This window comes from Vicugna pacos, chromosome 3 (genome assembly GCF_048564905.1).
Source record: "Vicugna pacos chromosome 3, VicPac4, whole genome shotgun sequence".
NCBI lineage: Eukaryota > Metazoa > Chordata > Mammalia > Artiodactyla > Camelidae > Vicugna > Vicugna pacos.
This window is the reverse complement of record NC_132989.1, coordinates 1,636,417-1,660,787: the sequence shown is the minus strand read 5'-3', so window position 1 is coordinate 1,660,787 and position 24,371 is coordinate 1,636,417. Positions and strand designations below refer to the sequence as shown.

General features: G+C 36.5%; 2 protein-coding genes and 1 pseudogene across 4 annotated transcripts in view; 2 read left to right on the top strand and 1 right to left on the bottom strand.

Moving 5' to 3' along the window:
- LOC140690773 (germinal center-associated signaling and motility-like protein) overlaps window positions 1-10,552 on the top strand; it is a 29,737-nt gene extending 19,185 nt beyond the window's left edge. For all 3 annotated transcript variants that reach the window (XM_072952712.1, XM_072952708.1, XM_072952716.1), the window contains exons 3-5: window positions 1,741-1,790; window positions 8,964-8,992; window positions 9,897-10,552. In XM_072952712.1, coding sequence (XP_072808813.1) covers window positions 1,741-1,790; window positions 8,964-8,992; window positions 9,897-10,139 — 322 coding nt within the window. In that variant the 3' untranslated portion in view covers window positions 10,140-10,552. The remainder of the gene's footprint in view (window positions 1-1,740; window positions 1,791-8,963; window positions 8,993-9,896) is intronic.
- The window catches only part of LOC140690754 (NACHT, LRR and PYD domains-containing protein 3-like), a 150,692-nt gene extending 132,893 nt beyond the window's left edge, over window positions 1-17,799 (bottom strand). Inside the window, exon 1 of the mRNA XM_072952669.1 lies at window positions 17,623-17,799. The gene's annotated coding sequence lies outside the window, so the exon portion shown is untranslated. The remainder of the gene's footprint in view (window positions 1-17,622) is intronic.
- A 3,150-nt stretch (window positions 17,800-20,949) lies between these two features.
- Window positions 20,950-21,972, top strand: LOC140689270 (olfactory receptor 2G2-like; annotated as a pseudogene).
- Window positions 21,973-24,371: the final 2,399 nt, after the last annotated feature.

Here is a 24,371-nt window from a genome sequence, read left to right as displayed (position 1 = left end):
CCTAGGTGTTTGCTGGTGATGTGAAACAATATTTGCAGGAATCAGTCATTTCCTACATCTTTCATATCTGCTTTCTCTGCACAAAGGAAAAAGTAAAAACAGTAGAGTGACTATGACTGCCCTGTGACTCTTTGCAACTCTCCTTTACATTTTGTGGTTGGAAAGGAGATAGCAAGTATCTGCTGATGTTATAGAACCAACTTTCTGATTCTTATCTGCAGTGTTTTCCCCACGGATGTTCTGGGATTCATTATTTATTCTTGAAGTTCAGAAGGCATTACATAACAATGTTCCATAGGATTTGTGCATTTTTCCCTATAAAATCAATATTCAGCTTCAAGTCTTTAAGTTTTATTTTTATATCTTTGAACACTTTTGTTTTATTTGTTTGGTTCTCACCTCCAGAAATAACAACTATGTTTATATTAGGCCTTCTTTTTTCATAATTAACACCTTGACCTTCTCATTTTATACCATTTAATTTTCCAGTGTGCTTTACATGCTACTGCTTTGTTTTTAGAGGAACTGATTTTACTTTTCCATGTTTTTAATGATGTTTTAATTTCTCTAAAATGTTGTCATTTCTTTCAGTTGTTTTCCTGATTTATGCTGGCCCACTTTCCCTCTCCATGTCTTATTATTCTTAATATTTAATAGCAGATAATCACTCTTTATCTGCCTTTAATACACTCTTTGTGCTATGTTTGTTATGCAGGTCATTTTTGAGATAAAGTGATATGTATGTGTACATCTGGGCATTTGCTTGGGGAGGGTGCAGAGGAGAAGTAACTTAAGATTCAGGCTTTGATTTTAGTATGAGTCTCAGACTGCCTCCTCACCAAACATTCTCCCTCTGCCCTGGGCACATCTCTGTTCTGTGTGTATTATCTTCTTTGCAGTGGACAGGTCATTTGAGGTTGTATCCTTTGCCATCTCCATATTTCCTCTCAAGTTTAGCAGTCCGGGAAGCAAACAAAAGGTGATGTGTTGGCAACCCCAGCCCCTTTGTCTCTTCTCTTGTTTGGTAAAGAGTTGTGTCCCTATGGAAATAATCTCTATTTCTCTCATCATTAGCCCACATAATGTCTGTCACTGTAAGTTGGCAGTTAGAATTTCTAAGACTTCTCATTTGTCTTTGAAGATACATACTCTCTCATGAAGAACAGCAGAGAAACAAATTGTGTTTTAATATTCTTCATTGACTCATTCCTGATTTCACCATACTGCACATATGTTCTCTGTACATATGATAATATACAATATACATGGTCTAAGAATTTAGTAATTCCTAAAGTTTCATAAATTATGGAGTCTGTTCTTCACATTTTTCATTCTTATCCTAGATTTTTGTGGTTTTTCTTTTTTCAGCTTTACTGAAGTACCTTGTTATATAAAATTTTAAGATATTTAGAGTATTTGATGATTTGATATATGTACACATTCGGAAAGTATTTTTCCACTGAAGTAATTCACACACCCATCACTTCACACATTTGCCTTGTTTTATGTGAGAGCGTTTAAGGTCTACTCTCTAGCCATTTCAATTATATAATATGGTGTTATTAACTATATTTCATACTTTTTCAGAAAGAGACAAAGTAAGCAGGCTTTTAATTTTACTTAACTTTGAAATGTAATCTAGCAATGACCTTAGGTTAAGAGCAAAGAAACATTCCTTTCAAGTGCAATTTTAGCTTTGAGAACTGGAGTGTCTCATGTTATTATTTCTTTTCTTTGTAGGCAGGAAATGACTACACTTGAGAGAGAAAATCAAGGTCAAGATAAGAAAAGTAAGTCATTGCTTCAGAATATTTCTCATACTAGGGATGCTGTAAATCACTCTATTTCTAGCACTTACAAATGTTGCTCAACATCTCCCTCTTGAAATTCTTCCTTCCTCCATTTGTTTTGACACCACATTCCACTGTTTGGGTTCTCAATTGCTGGCCACTTCTCTACGATCCAGTGCTACCCTTTCTTGGGTACATCTAAGATGCCAGTGCTTCTTAGGTGACCCAGATTTAGAATCTTTCCATGCTCTTGAGGAATTTGTGTATGAATGATTTTACTTCTTCTACCCTTTGGTAGAATTTTCTTGGAAAAATCATCTAGGGGAGGTCATATTTATTGTGAATAATTTTTTAACATATAGGTGTAAATGCTTTTGTAGTTATAGACTATCTCCATTTTCTAATTCATCTTGTCAGATTTGAAAGTTACATTTCTCATCAAATTTGTCCTTTTCAACTAAAATTCAGAAGCCCTTAGCTTAAAATTGTTAATCATATCCTTGTATGTATTTAATGTTTGCAGGATCTATAATGATGCCCTCTGATTTCTAACATTGTTTCTGTGTGTGTGTGCGTGTGTGCACGTGTACACATGCAGATTTTCTATTATTTGATTAAGCAGTTTTACTAGAGTTCCTTTATTTCATTAATATTTTTATGGAATCAAATTCTGTAACTAATTAATCATTTATCACAAGAGATGCTCTCTTTCTGGGCCTAATTCCAACTGGTATATAGCTTACCCAAATTCTAAGAGGATCATCAAATATTGTGCTATTTTGATTAATAGGAAGAGGAGATGCAAGTTGAATCCGATGTGGTTATCCTGAAATAATTCAGGCTACTAACCCCCCTCAAACTTCAGTGAGGTGCAGATTCCTTAATTTTCCTTTGGCAACCTATGTGTTTAAAGTGGCCTGAGGTACCTGCTCCTTTCCGTTCACTAGGACCTATCAGCCTTATGTTCTCCATGTAGTAGAACATTAGTATGTCTTGTGGATATATGAAATGATCAATGTTAGTGCAAGTCAGATTCTGACAGACAGGAACTGATGAAGCTCTGAGACACACCAATGAAGCAGCACTGGTGTCCCTCCACATGAAAGCAAATGTATCTAGATATCTGTCATTCTGTTGCTTTAGTGAAGTAAACAGACCTTATCCAAACAGTAAATGCAATCAAAGTTGCCACCTAATTAAATCTGAGAAACTGTCCAAGACCTAGCCATCCTTTACTAAGGCCAAAATATAAAAAAGATTCTTTCAGGGCAGTCCCCTTGGTCCCTTAATCAGTTCTTGAACCACAAATTTAAACACACTGATTAAAGAATTTGAACATGACACAAACAGATGGAAAAATATACCAGTGTTTTTGGGTTGGAAGAAATAATGTTAAAATGATGATACTACCCAAGGCAATCTACAAATTGAAAGCAACCCCTATTAAAATACTAATTTTGGTATTTTTCACAGAACTAAAACAAATAAAAATTTCTATGGAAACACAAAAGACCCCAAATAGCCACAGCAATCTTGAGAAGAACAGAGCAGGAGGAATCATGCACCTTGACTTCAGACAATAAGCTACAATAATCAAAACAGCATAGTACTAACACAAAAACAGACATAGATCAAGGAACAGAATAGAGATCCCAGAAGTAAACCTATACACTTATGATCAAGTAATCTATGACAAAGGAGGTAAGAAAGCACAAAGGAGAAAAGATAGTCTCTTCAACGAGTGGTGCTGGAAAAACTGGGCAGCTTCATGTAAAAAAACGAAATCAGAGCATTCTCTAACACTACATACGAAAATAAACTCAAAATGGATGAGAGACCTAAATGTAAGACCAGAAACTATAAATCTTCTAGGGGAAAATGTGGGCAAAACACTCTTTGACATAAATTGCAGCAATGTACTTTTTGAATCTATGTCTTAAAGCAAAGGAAATAAAAGCAAAAATAAACAAATAGGACTGAATTAAACTTAAAAGCTTTTACACAGCAAAGGAAACCACTGACAAAACAAAAAACAACCTACTGGATGGGAGAAGATGTTTGCAAATCATATGGCTGACAAGAGGTTAATATTCAAACTATATAAACAGCTCATACAATTCAACATCAAAGAAACAAACAACCCAATTTAAAAATGGGCAGAAGAACTGAATAGATATTTTTCCAAAGAGGACATAGAGATAGCAAACAAGCACATGAAAATATGCTCAATGTTGCTAAACATCAGGGAAATGCAAATCAAAACCACAATGACAATTATGGGTCTTCTGTGATTCCATATAAATTTTTGGGTGATTTGTTCTAGTTCTGTGAAAAATGTCCTGGGTAATCTGATAGGGATTGCATTAAATCTGTTGATTGCTTTGGGTAGTATGGCCATTTTAACAATATTAATTCTTTCAATCCAAGAACATGGAATATCGTTCCATATCTTTAAGTCATCTTTAATCTCCCTAGTCAGCATTTTGTAGTTCTCCACATATAAATATTTCACTTCCTTGGTCAGATTTATTCCTAAGTATTTTATTTTTTTGGATACAATTTTAAAAGGGATTATTTCTTTACTATCCTTTTCTGATATTTCACTATTAGTGTAAAGAAGTCCCACTGATTTCTGTATGTTGATCTTGTTGTATTCTACCTTGCCAAATTCTTTTTTCAGCTCTAGTAGTTTTTGTGTACAGCCTTTAGAATACAGTACCATGTCACCCCCATATAATGACAATTTTACAAATCACCCTAAAATTTATATGGAATCACAAAAGACCTAGAATTGCCAAAGCAATATTGAAGAAAAAGAATTAACCTGCAGGAATAATCCTCCCAGACTTGGGACAATACTACAGAGGTACAGGAATTCAAACAGCATGGTATTGGCACAAAAACAGACATGGATCAATGGAAGAGAATAGAGAGCCTAGAAATAAACCCAGAGACCTATGGTCAATTAATCTTCAACAAAGGAGCCAAGAATATACAGTGGAGAAAAGACAGTCTCTTCAGCAAATGGTGTTGTGAAAACTAGACAGCAGCATGTAAATCAATGAAGTTAGAAGACTCCTTCACACCATACACAAAAATACACTCAAGATAGCTTAAAGATTTAAAAATAAGACAAGACACTATAAACCTACTAGAAGAAAACATAGCAAAGCATTTTCTGTCATACATCTTAGCAATGATCTCCTAGGGCAGTCTACCCAGGCAATAGAAATAAAAGCAAAAATAAACAAATGGGACCTAATTAAATTTATAAGCTTTTGCACAGCAAAGGAAACCATAAGCAAAACAAAAAACAGCTTATGGAATGGGAGAAAATACTTGCAAATGATGTGACTGACAAAGGTTTAATTTCCAGAATATATAAACAGCTCATACAAGTTAATTAAAAAAAAGTCAAACAACCCAGTTCAAAAATGGACAGAAGACCTAAACAAGCAATTCTCCAAAGAAGACATAAAAATGGCCAATAGGCACATGAAAAGATATTCAATATTGCTAATTAGCAGAGAAATGCAAATCAAAACTACAATGAAGTATCACCTCACACACATTCAGAATGGCCATCATTCCAAAGTTCACAAATGACAAATGCTGGAGAAGCTGTGGAGAAAAGGGAACCCTCCTACACTGCAGGTAGGAACACACTTTGGTGCAGCCATTATGGAAAACAGTATGGAGATGCCTCAAAAAACTAAAAATGGACTTAACATATGACCCAGCAACCCCACTCTGGGACATATATCTGGAGGGAACTCTAATTTTAAAACACATGCTCCCAGTGTTCATAGCAGCACTATATACAGTAGCCAACACATGGAAGCAACCTAAATGTCCATCAACAGATGACTGGATAAAGAATTTATGGTATAGTTACAGAATAGAATACTACTCAGCCATAAAAAAGAATAAAATAATGCCATTTGTAGCAGCATGGATGTCCCTAGAGAACGTTATTCTGAGTGAAGTAAGCTAGGAAGAAAAAGAAAAATACCACATGATATCACTTATACATGGAACCTAAAAAAAAAAAAAAACAGGACACAAATGAACTCGTCCACAAAACAGAAACACACTCGCAAACATAGTAAACAATCTTATAGTTAGTGAGGGAAAGGGAGTGGGAAGGGAAAAATTGGGGAGTTTGAAATTTGCAAATATTAACCACTATATATAAAAATAGACAAAAAAATTTCTTCTGTATAGCACAGGGAACTATATTCAATATCTTCTAATAAGCTTTATTTAAAAAGGATATGAAAATTAATATATATATATATGCATGACTGGAACATATGATGTACATCAAAAACTGACACATCATAACTGACTATATGACAGTAAAAAAAAAATCTTGAGGTGGGGAGAGTATTCAGGATTATCCACGTTAACACAATGTAAACACAAAGGTTCTTAAAAGGTAGAAGAGAGAAGCAGAAAAGACAATGTCAGAGTGATGCAGCATGAGAAAAACTCAAATAGCCATAGTTGGTTTGAAGCAATGGAGATGGCCATGATCCAAGGAATAAGGGCAGTCTACAGAAACTGGAAAAGGCAAAGAAATGGAGTCTCCCCTAAAGCCTCCAGAAAGGAATGCAACCATGTCAATACCTTGGTTTTAACCCAGTGAGTCTCTTTTAAGAATTCTGATCTGTAGAACTGTAACATAATAAATCTGTGTTGTTTTAAGCCATCAGGTTTATGGTAATTTATTACAGCATTAATAGGAGACAATTACAACCTGAAATAGTAATGCTATTTTATAAGGGTCATTACTGAGGTCAGTTCCTAAGCAGCCACTCTAGTTAATAATTTCAACTCCGAGCTAAAATACTGAGTCCAGATCTTCTGGTAAGTGCACCAATATCTAGATACTCATTCAGTCCCATAACGTGTGTGTTTTCCTTCATAATTTAAGACTCACAGAATCAATTCAATCAAATACCATGTTGTTGAATTCACCCTTTTGTTTATTTGATTTGGGCAGGTAGTTAATAAATATTAAAGAATAAAAAGGCATATATTCTCTTCCTGTTCTAATCTCTTCCATTTCAAGGGCATGCTTGGATCTGATTTTCATTTTCAGTCTGAATACAATGATGTGTTTTGTTGAGGGATACTGGCTGGCTTTCCTCTGCAAGATGACTTTCCGCAGGGTTTTTAATCAAGGAAGGAAGAGTCTCACTATTTATTCAGGATGAGAGGCAGTCCTTCATCTAACAACATAGTCTTACTTGCTGGTTTTGGAATTCAGGTTAATCGCAGTCATCAGAAATTTTCTGATATTCCTGTTCTAATTCTAAGGTTCATATTCTCTTCCAATCAATGCCTTACCCTCAAATAAGAAATCTACTAAGGTTGTTAAATTCAGCTGACCTTTAGCATAGTAATGACATGTTTCACATCTTTACTCTGAGAATAAATATGATGCTTCTTTTAACACCTTCAGCACCAAAAGCTGCAACCACTTCACCCAATAGTGTTTGATTTCTTCATGCCCTTCATATTGATGCTTAGTTCCCCAGATTCTTGCCTCTAATGCTTTAATTGAATTGTATTCAGGCTACATAATTCCCTCAGTTTATGATTATAAGATGATATTAATTAAAAACATTTGTTAATTAAATTATATGATTATATTAATAAAGATATGTGATTATATGATTTCTTATTTTAAAACTTTTTAAACATTTTTTGAGTTATAATCATTTTACAATGTTGCGTCAAATTCCAGTGTAGATCACAATTTTTCCGTTATACATGAACATATATATATATTCATTGTCACATTTTTTTCTGTGAGCTAACATAAGATCTTGTATATATTTCCCTGTGCATTACAGTATAACCTTGTTTATCTATTCTACATTTTGAAATCCCAATCTGTCCCTTCCTACCCCCCACCCCCTTGGCAACCACAAGTTTGTATTCTATGTCTGTGAGTCTGTTTCTGACTTGTATTTATGTTTTGTTTGTTTTGTTTTGTATTTTTAGATTCCACATATGAGCGATCTCATATGGTATTTTTCTTTCTCTTTCTGGCTTACTTCACTTAGAATGACATTCTCCAGGAACATCCATGTTGCTGCAAATATTTGAAATCAATGCATTGAACATGATTTTTTTTGTGAAGAACAGTGAGCTATTAGAAATTACTAACAAACTTTGTTATACAAAGTATGTTTAATTTATTTAATATATTCTAAGATTTTGCTAAGAATCACTACCAAGTTTAGTAGGCTGTAGACTTAAGAATTAGTCAATGTTCCTTTTATAAATTGGGATTTTTATATATTTAGTATTCTGTGACCTCTCTAATAACTTCTTTATTAAAATACTAGTAGTGGATCTCAGATTAATACATGTATAATTTGCTTCAGTATTCATAGGTATAATCAACCTGAATCTGAATTTAACTGGAGATAGTTACTTTTGTTACTTTAGTACTTTCTTTATAATGTACTTTTCTCTATAATGATTGCTACTTAATACTTATCTCTATAATAATTGTTCATCTTAAAAATGATGTGCTTTTCCTGTGATACATTTATACAATTTATATTTTAAATATCACAGCCATAATTACTCTTTAAAAAAATGCTTGCCAAACTCTATTGTCATAGCATGTTTCTGGACAAAATTTTGTTAGTTTCAAAATCCACTTTTATTCACCAGTTTGGTGTGTGTCACTTACATAGAAACACAGTATTGACACTACCTCATAACATTTGTTTTTCCTTGATTTTGTCATATAACCTTGAGAACTGTAGTAATAACATGGAATCACGTCAGATGTTTAGATGAAGTTTTATCACTGTATTTTATTCTTTCACCATCTCCTTACCACCAGCCTGTGAAGTTCTAAAACTCTTAGGTTGTTTTCTTTATATATATATATATATATTTTTTTATTGACGTATACTCAGTTTACAATGTTGTGTCAATTTCTGGTGTACAGCACAATACTTCAGTCATATAGGAACATACATATATTAATTTTCATATTCTCTTTCACCATAAGTTACTACAAGATATTAAATATAGTTCCCTGTGCTATACAATATAAACTTACTGTTTATCTATTTTTTTTATATATTAGTTAGTATCTGCAAATCTCGAACTCCCAATTTATCCTTTTTATTTTTTATCCTCCAGGTAAAGATGTCCCATCCACTTCTAATCAGGTAATAAAAAAATTATTACATTTGTCTAATAAATGTCAAAATACAGACAACTTCATATAAGCCTAGTTGTAGCTCTTCCTTTACTTGTGACTTCTGAATGGATTTGTCAAATTTTTCATATTTTAAATAATATTCTTGTTCATTTTAATGCAGACATAAACGGAAATTAAAATATTGAAATATTTTAACAGATTTAGGTAATCTGTAAATTCTTATTCTTGTCCCAAGTCTACTGAAATCTATTATTTTAATTTTCAAAAACCTTGTAACAAAAATAAATGAAATCAAATTCACAGCTATAATGTGAAAGCATCAGTTCTTTTTATCTTTTCACATTCCTCTTTGATCCGTATATCCAGGAATTAGCGTTTATATTTATAGACATTGTGAATATCAATAAACATATTAAAATGTCTATTATTTTTAATACATAAGCAATGTACTGATTTAATTAACATGTAGTATTCATGTTTTAAATTTTCTTTGATGGGTCTATGCAACTGACAATGTATTTAAACTGTAAATTTTATTAATTGCATTTTATCCTATGAAAATGTATTGCTATGTAACTTGAATACTTACTTACTGAGATCTGATTGCTGCATATATTGCATCTCAATATGTGTGACCTAAAATATACGACTGCTTTTCTCTAGGTAGTCAGGGAGACAACAGTGACTTTTTTTCCTCTCTTATTATCCTGAGGTGAAATGAAAGCAGAATGCGTAGTAGTTTGGAGTACAGTTCATGTTGCTAAAATAAGGTCTTTAAGAGGCTTGGAGAACAGGCTTTGAACACTTGAGGTGTAAGATCACCATCAGACAAGAAGAAAGGAGGCGTGGGTCACTGAGTTAAAACCTGATGGATGATTCTGGATCCTTGATCTCTTTTTTTTTCTTGGCAGGAAAATGAGAACGGCAGTGGTTTTGAAGAAGTGAGCTACACTGTCATTAATCACCTGCCCTATCGGAGACCCTCTCTGAGCTCCAATGATGATGGTTATGAGAACGTTCTGTCTACCACAGGAAGAGAGAGACCATTAAGAGAAGGGTCAGAAACAGAATATGCCCGTCTCAGGACAACTTCTGTTACTAGGTCTTCTTCCTGTACCCCTGAGAATGATTATGAATTTGTACTTCCTCACTAGAACCTTCATTCCTCATCGTCTTCCAGTAACAAAGATGATACAGCATAGTGGCCTCCAGGGGAGCTTCTCTTTCAGCAGTTCATGAAACATTCATTTCTGGCCAAATCTTAGAAATTATGTCCTTTTACTATATTTGCATTGAGAAACTCTGAAATACGGCATTTCTGTGGTTTGGGTAAAGCCATATAGACTGACATAATGAGATACAGTATTCTGCATCCTCTTGTTTGTAAGGTTTGAGGACATGGAGGTGGTGGGAAAACCTTCCTAAGACAATAAACACCCACAGATATACAACTTAGAATATCCAGTTTCAATCCTGCTTTCCAAATTTCAAAAGCCAACATTCATACTCCTAATCATGTATTTCAGTTTTTGAGGTTTAATATATTAAATAAACTTTTAAAATATAAGACCAGTGACTAGACCATTTGCTGACCTGATATTTACTTTAATCTTGTCTTTTTCATGTATTAGAGATTCTTGCCATAAATTTGAGGTAGTAGTTCAAAAACTAATACCTTTTGATAACTGGCCTTTCTGAAAGGAGAAAATGAGAGTGCCATTAAAAAAAAGAGGAATAAATGAATAAGGGTTAGGGTCTTTCTTTCCAATAGTAAATCACAGAACTCTGCTTGAAGATTCCTAAGAAAATGAAAATATACACGCTTATAGTTTTGTTCACAACATACTACTTAATTTAACCTATGACTAGTTATCTCAAATGAGGAAGGATGAATAGTGTCTGGTTTTAAAATTTAGGTAAATTTGTAAGTAATCCATCTATTTTACTTTCATTCCCAAGGATATTCCAAATGATATGCCAGCTTCTCAATAAGGACACAAAGGCCATAAGTGACAAAATATTTATGATTAATTTTTTACCAAAGTGGGTATAGAGGGAACATATCTCAACATAATAAAAGCTATTTATGACAAACCTACAGCCAGCATAGGACTCAACAATGAAAAACTGAAAACCTTCCCACTAAAATCTAGGACAAGACAAGGTTGTCCACTCTTACCACTCCTATTCAACATAGTCTTGGAAGTCCTAGCCACAACTATCAGGCAAGAAAAAGAAATAAAATGGATCCAAATTGGAAAAGAAGAGGTAAAACTGTCACTATATGAAGATGACATGATACTATATATGGAAAACCCTAAAAGCTCCACACAAAAACTACTAGAACTAAGAAAAGAATTCAGCAAGGTAGTAGGTTACAAGATTAATGTACAAAAATCAGTTTCATTTCTTTACACTAATAATGAATCAACAGGAAAAGAAAGTAAAGAAATAATTCCTTTTAAAATAGCACCCAAAGTAATAAAACACCTAGGAATACATCTAATCAAGGAGGTGAAGACTTATACATGGAGAATTACAAAACATTGATTAAGGAAATTAAAGAAGACTTTAAAAACGGAAAGATATTCCATGCTCCCGGATTGGAAGAATCAGTATTGTTAAAATGGTCACACTGCCCAAGGAAATCTACAGATTTAAAGCAATCCCTATCAAATTATCCAGGACATATTTCACAGAACTAGAAAAAATTGTAATAAAATTTATATGGAATCGCAAAAGACCTAGAATTGCCAAAGCATTACTGAAGAAAAAGAATAAGGCTGGACGAATAATCCTCCCAGACTTTAGACAATACTACAGAGCTACAGTGATCAAAACAGCATGGTATTGGCATAAAAACAGACATAAGGATCGATGGAAGAGAATACAGAGCCCAGAAATGAGCCCATAAACTTTTGATCAATTAACTTTAACAAAGGAGGCAAGAATATACAATGGAATAAAGACAATCTCTTCAGTAAATGGTGTTGGGAAAACTGGACAGCTGCACATAAATCAATGAAGCTAGAACACTCCCTTACACCATACACAAAAATAAACTTAAAATGGATTAAAGACTTAAACTTAAGGCAAGACACAATAAACCTCCTAGAAGAAAATACAGCAAAACATTCTCTCACATATATCTCAAAAATGTTCTAGGGCAGCCTACCCAAGAAATAGAAATAAAAGCAAAAATAAACAAATGGGACCTAATTAAACTTACAAGCTTTTGCACAACAAAGGAAACCATAAGCAAGACAAAACAACAGCCTATGCAATGGGAGAAAATTGTTGTAAATGAAACCGACAAAGGCTTGATCTCCAGAATATATAAACAGCTCATATGACTTAATAAGAAAAAAACAAACAAGTTCAAAAATGGGCAGAAGATCTAAACAAGCAATTCTCCAATGAAGACATACACATGGCCAATAGACATATGAAAAAATGCTCAGTATCACTAATTAACAGAGAAAGTGAAAATCAAAACTACAATGAGGTATCACCTCACACCAGTCAGAATGGCCATCATTTAAAGTCCACAAATGATAAATGCTGGAGAGGCTGTGGAGAAAAGGGAACCCTCTCACACTGTTGGTGGGAATGCAGTTTAGTGCAGCCATTGTGGAAAACAGTATGGAGATTTCTCAAAAGACTAGGAATAGACTTACCATATGACCTAGCAATCCCATTCCTGGGCATATATCCAGAAGGAACCCTAATTCAAAAAGACACCTGCACTTCAATGTTCATAGCAGCATTATTTACAATAGCCAAGATATGGAAACAACCTAAATGTCCATCGACAGATAACTGGATAAAGATGTACATTTATATAATGGAATACTATTCAGCCATAAAAATGACAGCACAATGCCATTTGCAGCAACATGGATGTCCCTGGAGAATGTCATTCCAAGTGAAGTAAGCCAGAAAGAAAAAGAAAAATACCATATGATATTACTCATATGGGAAATCTGAAAAAAAAATAAAGAAAACAAATGAACCTAAATATAAAACAGAAACAGACTCACAGACATAGAATACAAACTTGTGGTTGCGAGGAGGGAGGGGGTTGGGAAAGGACAGACTGGGAGTTTGAGATTTGTAGATACTGATGGGTAGATATAAAACAGATAAACAAGTTTATACTGCATAGCACAGGGAAATATATACAAGATCTTGTAGTAGCTCACAGTGAAAAAGAATACAAAAATGAGTATCTGTATATTCATGTATGACTGAAAAATTGTGCTGTACACCAGAAATTGACACAACATCGTAAAGTGACTATAACTCAATAAAAAAAAAGAAAGAAAAAATGGCAATATCATGGAATTCATTTCATTTTAGGGCAAACTGAAAACAAATATTTATGTCACAAGCCATAATAATGCAGAAATAAAACAAAAGTTTTGAGGAAAAAACTAAGGAAAGTGGAAGATGGTGTAAACATACCAATTTCATCATCTTTTACAGCAAGGAAATGAATGGTATTAATCAACAATGATAAATTAGAAAGATTATAAGTAAATACTAGTATAAAGATAGAGTAAGGAAAAGGTTTTCATATACTGAAATTTGGCAGTGAAATTAAGACAGGAATACAAAGGGAAAAGAAATATATTTACTACTTGCTCATAGTGTGAATCAATTTTTACTACATGAAATAAGGAACTGTAAGTAAAATACAGAATTAAAGCTAGCTCTGTAGATTCGATGCAATCCCAATCAAAACCCCTGCACTTATTTTTCAAAAATCCCAGTCTATTCTAGAATTCATACAGAAACTCAAAGGACCCAGAACTGCCAACGGCACCTGAAAGCAGATTAACAAACCTGAAAGACTGAACACGACCAGATACCAAGACTTATTATAAAAAGATAATGTGGCATCAGCACAAGCATTGACTACATAGTCAGTGAAAGTCAATAGAGAATCGTGAAATAGAACTGTATGTGGTTGATGGCCAAGGTGGCCTCATAATGCAGTGGGGACAATGGTGCATTTTTCAATAAGTAGTTTTGTATTAACCAGGCATTAACTAGTCTTCTATGGTACCATAAAAAATTATCACATATGTGCTGGCTTAAAATAATCCAAAGTTATTACCCACCATTTCTGTGGGTACTGGTATAGGTGAACTGGATCTTCTGCTCACAAACTCAAAAGGCTGCATAGGAGGTGCTCGCTGTCAGGGCTGGAGACTCATTTAAGTTTCTGTGTCCTCTTGTACATACATGGTTGTTGCTGGAATTCATTTTCTTTTGGTTGCTGAGCTCAAGCCCTCAGCTGATAGAGACCATCTGCTATTCCCTCACATATGGGTCCCTCTCCAAAATCAAAGTTCACTCCTTCAAAGCCAACAGGAGAACTTTTCTCATGCTTTGAAGCTCTCCCTTCAAAAAGGGCCAAGTCCCTCTGAAGGACTCATCTGAGTAGATCAGATCCAGGTAAAATAGTCTCCCTTTTAATTAAATCAAAGTCGACTGACTTGAGGCCTTAACGACACTGGAAAAATCATTTTACCTTTGTCTATAACATAACCTAATCAAAAGTAAAATCCACCATGACAATCATTCTTTACATACTCTAGGGGGCGAGATTATACTGAATACCAAGGGCAGGAAACTTACAGGACATCTCAGAATTTTCTCACCACAGTCAGATACCCATAGAGATTAAAAAAAAAAAAAAAAGAAAACGAAAACAGAAGAAGCAGCAGCTAAACGCCTTCCTCACACTATAAAGAAAACCCAATTCTCATCTTACCTTATAACAAAAATGAATGGATTGCAGATTTAAGTGTCAAAAAACTGATTTAACAAAAACGTAGGACAATATGTTATGTTAGTGATCTTGGTTTTGACAAATATCTCCTAAAATGGTAAAATAATACTAACAAAGGAAAATAATAAATTGGACTATTTCAAAGTTAAGAACTTTTGTTTATTAAAAACATGATAAAAATCTAAGTTGTGAGAAGACATTTGTAATTATATATACAACCAATAAGTCTATCCACCACATGTAAAGAATTCCTACAAATCACTATGAGTAACATAGAAAATTCAGTGGTACAGTGGGCAAAAGACCTGTGAAGGCAGTTGAAAAAATATATGCCAATAGCAAAAAAGCACATGAAAGACACTCAACTTGATTAATAGTCAGAGGAATGCAAATGAAAAACACAGTGAAACATACCAACACTTAAGAGAGCAGCTAAAATTTATAAAAGATTAAAATGCTAAGTATTACAGGGCATATGAATAAACTGGAAACTGCTGGAAAACTCTTTGTGCCTCCTAAAACTGAACATACCTATACTCATCTACAGCAATCACACTCCTAGATTACACCTAATAAATACATACCCAAACATATATGCACCATGAGACAGATCAGCATGCTCCCAGCAGAACTACTCCTCATATCTATAAAATGTCAACTCCACAATGCCCTTCAATACAATAGTGGAAGAATCATGATATATTCACGTAACAGAATAATATTCAGAATACAAATGAATGTTCTACAAAAACACACACCTTTGAGATAAACATCCAAACATAAAGTTTAGCAAAGTTAAGTCACACAAAACACATAATGATTATACAATTTATATACAGTATTTTAAAAAACCCCAGCAAAACGAATCTATACTGTTAGAAGTCAAGATTAAGTTTCCTCTTAATGAGTGAAGACACTTGAAGGGATATGTGAGCAGATATTTGAGGTTTGGGTAGTATTACTCCCTTGAGCTGGATGCTGTTTCCGCAAATGTGTAAAGATTGTGAAAGTTTTTCAAGAGGCACACTTCTAAGATATTTGTGCTTCTATGTACAATTATAAGGCAAACTAAAAGTTTTTTGCAAATAGGATAGGATGTCTTTAATTGCAGTTAATTTCCAAGTTAAAAAAAATGATAAAAGACATCACAAACTATTTCAATCAAGAAAAAAAAAAAGGCCCGAGTAACACCTTGAAAATCAGACAAACTTTTATTTGAGGGACAGAAAAAGAAAATGAGAGAGAGACATGAAATGATGAAACTGGAAATCCATAATGAATATCTAACAATTTGGCAAATGTACAAACTGGTCAACCATGAAGATGGGAGTATAAACAACCTCTGAAATTTGCAACTCCACAAAAGCAACAAACACTTGGCAAAAATTATCATAATCAACACTTTCAGAATTCTGGAAAATAATGAAAGATAATCAAAAATGGTATAGTTTCGCCCTAAGAATAGACAGTTTAGTCCAGTGAAACAGAGTTGAGAATTCAAAAATAAACTCATACATCCATGGCCAATTGATTTTTGACAAGGATGGCAACACCAGTCAATGGGTTCAAACAGTCTCTTTAATAAGTAGCGCTCAGACACTAGGATACCCACTCATAAAAGAACGGCAGTGGGCTGCCTACAACAACCATATACAAAAATTACCTCAAAATGGATCAGTAACCTAAATATAAAGGCTAACATGACTGACCTTCTTTGGAAGAAACTTAAGAGTAAATTTTCATGACCTTATATTTGGCAATGAAGACTTAGACACGAAAACCACAACATGAGCAACAAAAGAAAAAATAGATAAACTGGACTTTAAAACGGAAAACCTCTGTGCTTTAAAGAGCATGGTCAGAAAAGTGAAAAGACAAATAGTAAATGTAAAGGGGATTTGTCTTCAAAATATATAAAGAATGCTTACACCTCAAGAACGAAAAGAGAAATGGCCCACTTAAAATATGGGAAAAGGACTTATTGAAGTCCAAAGTTACACAAATGGCCATCTGAAAAGATGCTCTGTATAACTGGTCATGAGAGGAATGCAATTCAAAGTCACAATGATACATCACTTCACACCCACTGAAAGAGCGAGAACAACAAAAACATATTAAAAATCTAAGGAGAAAAGTGTAAAATAATGTGTTCCTGACGATGTGGCAGGAATGTAAACTAGTGTGGCCACTGTGGGGAACAGCGCGGCGCCTCTTCCAAAAAGCACAGAATTACAACCGGCTCAACAGTTTACTGAACACAGAGACCCAAACAGATACATCAGTGAGAAAGGATCAGTAAGTAATCCAGTAACTACTGCTGTAGAGCCAACCAGGAAAAATATTAAATTTGGGTAATTCGTATTTTAAGTCAAATGAATTCTGAGTTGAGAAACAAGGTAGGAGGTAAATAAAATCATAAGAAAACCAGCAGAAAATGTCACGTAATCTCAAACCAAAGACTATTTCCACAAGCAAATGTCCTAAGTGGAAAAATATAGGCGAGACCCGGGATACACACACATTTGCACACAACCTTCACGACCGAAACCCCAACCAAGAAAACCAGGAACACCACGCATGGTCGTCCGGGCCCCGGTCCCAACAGTGCCGCAGGAGGACCAGACCTCCGACCCCCGCGCACCAGGTTCCTTGGAGAAGCGCGACCAGGCCGAGGGCTCCCAGAGGCCTGCAGGCCAGAGGGCGGGTGGCCCGCCCCGCAACCCCAGCCCAGTCGAGAGGGACCTCACGCCCAGGACCGAGGGTCGCCGGCACACCCCGCACCCGAGGCCCGCGCCCCCAGCTCGAGCAGCTCTGAGAAGCTCAGAGAACTGCAGACTCACCCTCTGTGGAGGCCGTCCTGTCAGAGGCTCCTCGGGGGCGCTGTCTCCTGAGGGGCCGACGTCCTGTCAGAGGCCCCGGAGGGAGCGGAGGCGGCAGGTCTAACAGCAGAAGCACTGGGCCTGGCCACCTCGCTCTCCGCTCCAGACCGCAGCTTCCACCGACTGGACTGGCGTCCGAGGCCCTCAATGCATTCTGGGGTTCCGTCTGGCTGCCAGGTTTATATGCGTAGGGTTTACGCCTGTGGGGTTTACGGCAGGGGTTTACGACTTGGGGGAGTTTACGACTTGGGGGGCTTTACGGCTGTGGGGGTTTAGAGCTAGTGGGTGTTAGTCTCGGCCCCGCTTCTGTGGCTGCCGCCGTGGGCCAGCTCTACTGCCTGGCTCTGGTGGCTCGGCCACTCCCGCCCCTGGCTCCCATGGAGGTGAGCCGTGCGGGAGGAGATCTTCAGCGGCCTCACCTGCGACACACAGGGGAGGCCACAGAGCCAGGAGCCTCGTCTTCGTCTTCGTGGACGAGAGGCCGACGAGCTGCAGCCTGAGGGGCGACCGCACCAGAAGGCCAAAGGTAACCTGTGTCCCCTCCCTCCGCGCGGCCTCCACATGGGTGTCCATAGGGACAGTAGGTCCTTGAGCAACACGGGCGTGAGGTGTGCGGGTCCACTCACAGCAGAGTGTTTCAGTAAACGGATGCTCTAAATATGCACACCATAAGCCAACACATCTTAAAATGTTTCTCCCGTGGATTAAAGGAAAAGCAGGGAGTTGTGGTTTTCACAAAGTACGAGAGGGATTTTTTTCCCCACTCCCTAGTTTCCCACGTTGTATAATATGATAATGTTTGTTGTGAATCTGCAAAAGGGCTGCATGCCACTTGTGTGTGCTGTAAGGTTTCTAATTGCTACCTTCAGCTATTTCTAAGATCGTTAAGTAGTCAAAGTGGGTTTATTTTGAATGTCAGTTATCCAAGAGCTTTAACTACTACGTTTTGTCACATATAGTTCACAATGTGGTTCAAAGACGCTGAATTACTTTTCCATAAACCGTTTCTGTGGGTCATTGTGTCCTAAACTATATAATGGGGTTGGGGATCATCTGACTTCCTCACTGTCTCTGCATTTGCCCTCCCAAATGGAAGAAGCAGTATATTCCATGTGTCCTACTGACTTTTCTCACTAGTCTGTAAAAATCATTAGCATTTATCCTCAATATGGAACACTGTACTGAAATATTAGCATATATTTTAAATTTCTAGAACACATCCAGGGGGACTATACTTTGTGTGTTTTTGCCATTTAGCAATCATTTACATCAATAAAAAGCCATAAAGTCAAGGAGCTTTTTTTTTCCAGATTGCCTATGGTAGTTTTCAGTAGCAGAATTTTGAGGTATTAAATTTTGATTCTAGGAAAGTCTTTTTCTTAACTTAGTTCCATAAACTGTAGGACTGGCATCATTATTTTTTATCAGCTATTTTTATTTCAGTTTTGTTGTATATGTTTTTCTGTTTAATCTTTCTTTGTGTCATATATTAGGGGTGGATGGCAACATTGTCAGAAAAGTAGTTTCTTTACCCTCGGGCCCATATCCTCTGTGCTCCCTATAACTGAGGAAAAAAAGATTCATTGAGAACATGTGGTTTCCTCCTGTTGAGGGTCCCTCCAGATATTCAGGCATCTACCTGCTGAACAGTGTCCTCTGCTCTAAGTTGCAAAATATTTTTATTCTCACGTAGTGTATTTTTGTGTTTGTGTAATTATAACAATTTCTCTCTTTCCTACCCCCGCAACCACGCCATATACATAAAGTCAAGAGAAAAGGGCAGGAGAAGTGGAAAGAAAATCACAAAATTCAATTGGAAGAGGTCCCCAATAGTGGAACTTTAATTTTCATTGCACTTGGCTCTGTGGCCAGCAGGCCAGCTGCTTGACCTCCCCGGCCCCATTTTTGTCCTCCAGTGTTAATTTGTTTGCCCTTTGTCGCTGGCTCCTGTTGCCCAGAATCCCTGGAGTTAATCACATCACAAGGGAACTCGTTAACTCAGGGACTATATGTGACAGTATTAATCGTGCAGTTAGTCTTGGATGGGCACAGTGATGCCCATGCAGTCCCCTGCAGAGGAAGGAACGTAAATCTAAGCTGGGCAACTCTTCTTTCTGGCACCTGCATGTGGGACATTAGATACTGTAAATTGTGTATGGTGTCAAATGAGTAGCTAGTGTTAATGTGTCACAGATTGAGTGGGACTCTGGGTTAAAGTCCTAAAGACAAGAAGAATGTCGAAACAATGGTTCTCAGTTGTAGAAATGATCAGTCTGTTTCTTCCCAGCTTCAGCTGACTTGGAACTAAATGGATGCACACGGTTTTTAACTACTTAATCTCCTTATTTCATCATATGTAAAACTTCAATAATCTTAGCTTCTTCCTGTTTGTTGTCTCAATATCCTGTTGGGAGTTAAATGTTAATGATTTTCACTGAGCCCTCTGCAGCATTTCTTGCATTCTATTGATATTGCATTCAGTCTCTAATTGTGATTGTCCACTTTGCATTGGCTGTGTACAGAGTTTCTGGACTAGAGTTTCTTTGGTTTTAAATTATTCTATACTGTGCAGGCATATTTATCTTGAAAAGGAAAATTCAAACAAAACCAAAACCCTCCTACAAGGCCTATGCTATCCAAATGATATCTACGGATGTTTGTATTCCTTAAAGAAGTGACTCAAATTTACCTTATAAGTATCGTATCCTGTTATGTGGCATAGTTAATATATGAAATAATCATGCTTCCATTTAGTTTCTTTTTCCTTTTTCAGATAAAACCCTACCATGTACTCTCCATTTCTATATTTGTTTCTTACTATCAAGAAATTCGTTGGTCTTGGATTGCTCTCCTTCTCATCTCTTTAAGAGCAAGGTGAATACATTCCAAACCTTCTCCTCTATAGATTCCTCTCCCAACTCTGCATCCTCACAGTGAACCGCTTACACTGATCATAAGATGCATACTCTCACATGTTTTATCACGTTCCTGCCTTATTTATGTATCCATTTGGTAGACTGTGAGAATGTACTATGGTGTTTGTAATTCCTGTATTTCCTGTGAAATTGCATTACCTTTATATAAAAAATTATATTGAGGAAAAGGTGTGAAACATCTCAGCATTAATGCATTTTAGCTTTTATTTCATCCTCAAGGTAGATGGAAAACATATGATCAATGAGAACAGGAATGCCACTTCATGAGATAATCAAGGATATCACACACCAGGATTCTCTGCTTTGACCTTTTCTCTTTAACTGTTTACAAACTTACTTCTCAACATCCAGATCTTAACTGCCAGGGAATTGACATAAAATCCTTGCAGTTTCTGTTTAATGTGATTTAATCACTCTGGAGTGAGTAATCAAAGTGAGAGTAATGCTGTGGACTAATGAGAGCACCTTCTCTGGGTTCATTCTGGTAGGTTTTTCTGACCGACCTCAGTTGGAGCTGGTTCTCTTTGGGGTAATCATGTCCCTTTACCTCATGACACTCCTCGGCAATGCTGCCATCATCCTAGTATCCGTCTTGGACTCTAAACTCCACAATCCCATGTACTTTTCCCTCTCCCATCTCTCATTACTGGACCTTTGCGTCACCAGCAGTATTATTCCTCAGCTTCTAGTCAACCTGGGGGGTCCAGAGAAGTCTATCACGTATGGAGGCTGTGTGGTTCAGCTCTATGTCTCCCTTGCCCTGGGATCCACAGAGTGTGTCCTTTTGGCTGTGATGTCCTACGATCGCTATGTCGCAGTCTGTCGTCCTCTGCATTACGCCTCTGTCATGCACCCTCGGCTCTGTCACATCCTGGCATCTATGGCGTGGCTCAGTGGTCTGGCAACCACCCTCATACAGTCCGCTCTCAACCTGCAGCTGCCCTTCTGTGGGCATCGCCATGTGGATCATTTCTTCTGTGAGGTTCCTGTGCTCATCAGGTTGGCTTGTGTGGACACCGCCTTCAACCAGGCAGAGCTCTTTGTGGCTAGCGTCTTATTCCTGGTGGTGCCCTTGTCGCTCATCCTGATATCCTATGGGCACATCACCCAAGCAGTTCTAAAGATAAAGTCAGCCATTGGATGACGTAAAGCATTTGGAACCTGCTCCTCCCACCTGACGGTGGTGATGGTCTTCTATGGAACCATTATCTTCATGTATCTGCAGCCAGCCAAGAGGAGATCCAAGGACCAGGATAAGTTTGTGTCCCTCTTCTACACTGTGATGTCCCCCATACTTAACCCCCTTATCTATATTCTGAGAAAGAAGGAAGTGAAGGCAGCACTGAAAAAAATTCTGAGGAGGGGGAGGGTATAGCTCAGTGTTAAAGTGCATGCCTAGCATGCCCGAGGTCCTGGGTTCAATCCCTAGCACCTCTATTAAACAAACACACAAATAAATAAACCTAATTACTTCCCTCCCTCCGAAATATTTTAAAAAAGAACAAAAAATTCTGAGGATAACTTTGTGATTCAGTGGGACATGATTATTAAAAGACATTTAGAAGAGAGTTATTTAGACTGATTAATGGATAATGACTCAGTAAATGATTTGGTCATGTTCATAATTTTATAAGTGAGTTTTAGTAGAAAACATTTTAAACAGAGTTTGAATTTTCCAGTTGGACGGACCTGAGTTTGAATACCCATTCCACCACATAACATCTGTGTGACCTGTAGAATTTGCATAACCTGTATGTTATCTATAAACTGGGCTGCATAATATTGAGCAACCCAAACTAAAATTAGATTATTCTAGACGTTTTATTGTGTATAAAGTTTATTCATAAAATCAATTTATTTAGTAGGTATAACCATATGCTATATGGGTATAACTAATTTTTCTTTTGCAGAGATAGAGATATTTTGACCTGTTGCTTGTAAAAGAAAGAGCAAAACATAAATGTCAGTGGCATTATTCTTTCAACTAGCCATGGATTCCAGGACCCCTCAGCTTGTGGGAAGTTCCCCTGACTGAGTCCCATTATACACTGAGCTCACCTCTATTGCTGCGTTTTCCCTCCTGCTTGCAAGTTTCTGATTTTTTGTATTTCTTTCCTTAGTAGGTTTTTGGAGTCATCACAGTTTAAAGTCTTTACACAGGTGACTCCCAGATTTCTGTTCCAACACGAATATTTCATAGTCTATGTTCAACTATGTATTTCACTTCTCCACCTGGGTGTATTAAAACAACCTCAAATCAGCACATCCAAACTAAATCAAAAGCTCCCTGATTTTGTTTGTTTTCCCACACTATTCCCAGTATCACAAAATGGAACATACATCATCCCAACTCCTGTCTCCTATTTCGCCTACTGTACGTAACCTAGACACAGTCCTGTGGATTTTACCTTTTAGCTATCTCTCTAGTCTAACCATTTCTTTCCATTTTAATTTTCTACCACCAGTGCACTTCTAAGATGATCTCCTTACTAGACAGATGATATTTATTTAAGTGAATTAAATACATCTTCCCTTATACCTTTTATCATTTTGGATGTTGCTAGGTACATGCAATGTTTAGTGCATCATGGATCTTATGTTTGCCTTATCTCCTTTATGAAATGCATTTGTTTATTAACAATTACTGAGGCATTGAACATGCAGATGTGAACAAAACAGCACCCACACTTTTATATGCTAATGGTCCAACTCAGTCGACTGGGAGATTTTCCCTCTGTGATGGTATCTATTGGCAAACAATAGAAGACATTAGGGGGAAAAACCCTCACTTTCAGCATATTGATTGTAGAATCAAATCTGTCTCAAAGAAGTGATAATATTAATGGTTATGTGTTTTTATTATATTTGGATTTTTGATATTAAACTGATATGGTTGCTAAACAACATCATCTAGGCAGTAGCACCCCACCCTGAAGAAAGAGGAAAGAGTTTATATTGTTATTTGCTAAATCAAAAATATGTTATTATGTGTATAAGAAAGGAAAGAATCCATGAGTGAGTTTTAAAGGGGCTGACAGCTTATAACAGAAGCCAAATAGTTTTCAAGTGATATATTTTAAGTGACAGGGAGGACATTTTTAAAAAAAATCATTAGAAGATTTATATATATATACACCTAGCAGGATATGGTTGGAAATAGAATGTTCTCCCTCATGCTGAGGAGAGCACAAACATCTCTGAACTCCAAGTAAACTGGGGCTTAATAATTTAGAAAAATATATAGGAAAGGAAAATCAGTTTATGGAGCACACGCACTGACAGGTTTTTTCTTTTTCTCTTTTGTAATGTGAGTGCCTGATTTGTGGTTTGATTCAATGGGGGATCCATTTCAATGGGGAATCCACCTCAAAGGTGGCTCTCTCCAACAGACATGTTGCCAGCCACTTGACAAGGTAATCAATCAGGCCACCTTCTCCCACTGAGGTGCTTTTGTTTTAGAGATTTTAGTTCATTTCAGTCACTGACATTTTGGGCTCCTGGTTGGATTTTTTTCCCCAAATCTTCTGGCACTTCAAATTCTGGCTCTGATGGTTTAAATTCACCAACAAAGAGTGAACTGAACAAACAACCCAATCCAAAAATGGACGGAAGGCCTAAACAAGAAGCAATTCTCCAATGAAGACGTATAAATGACTAATAGGCACATGAAAAAACGTTCAATATCACTAATTATCAGAGAAATGCAAATCAAAACTACAATGAAGTATCACCTCACGCCAATCAGAATGGCTGTCCTTCAAAAATCCACAGATA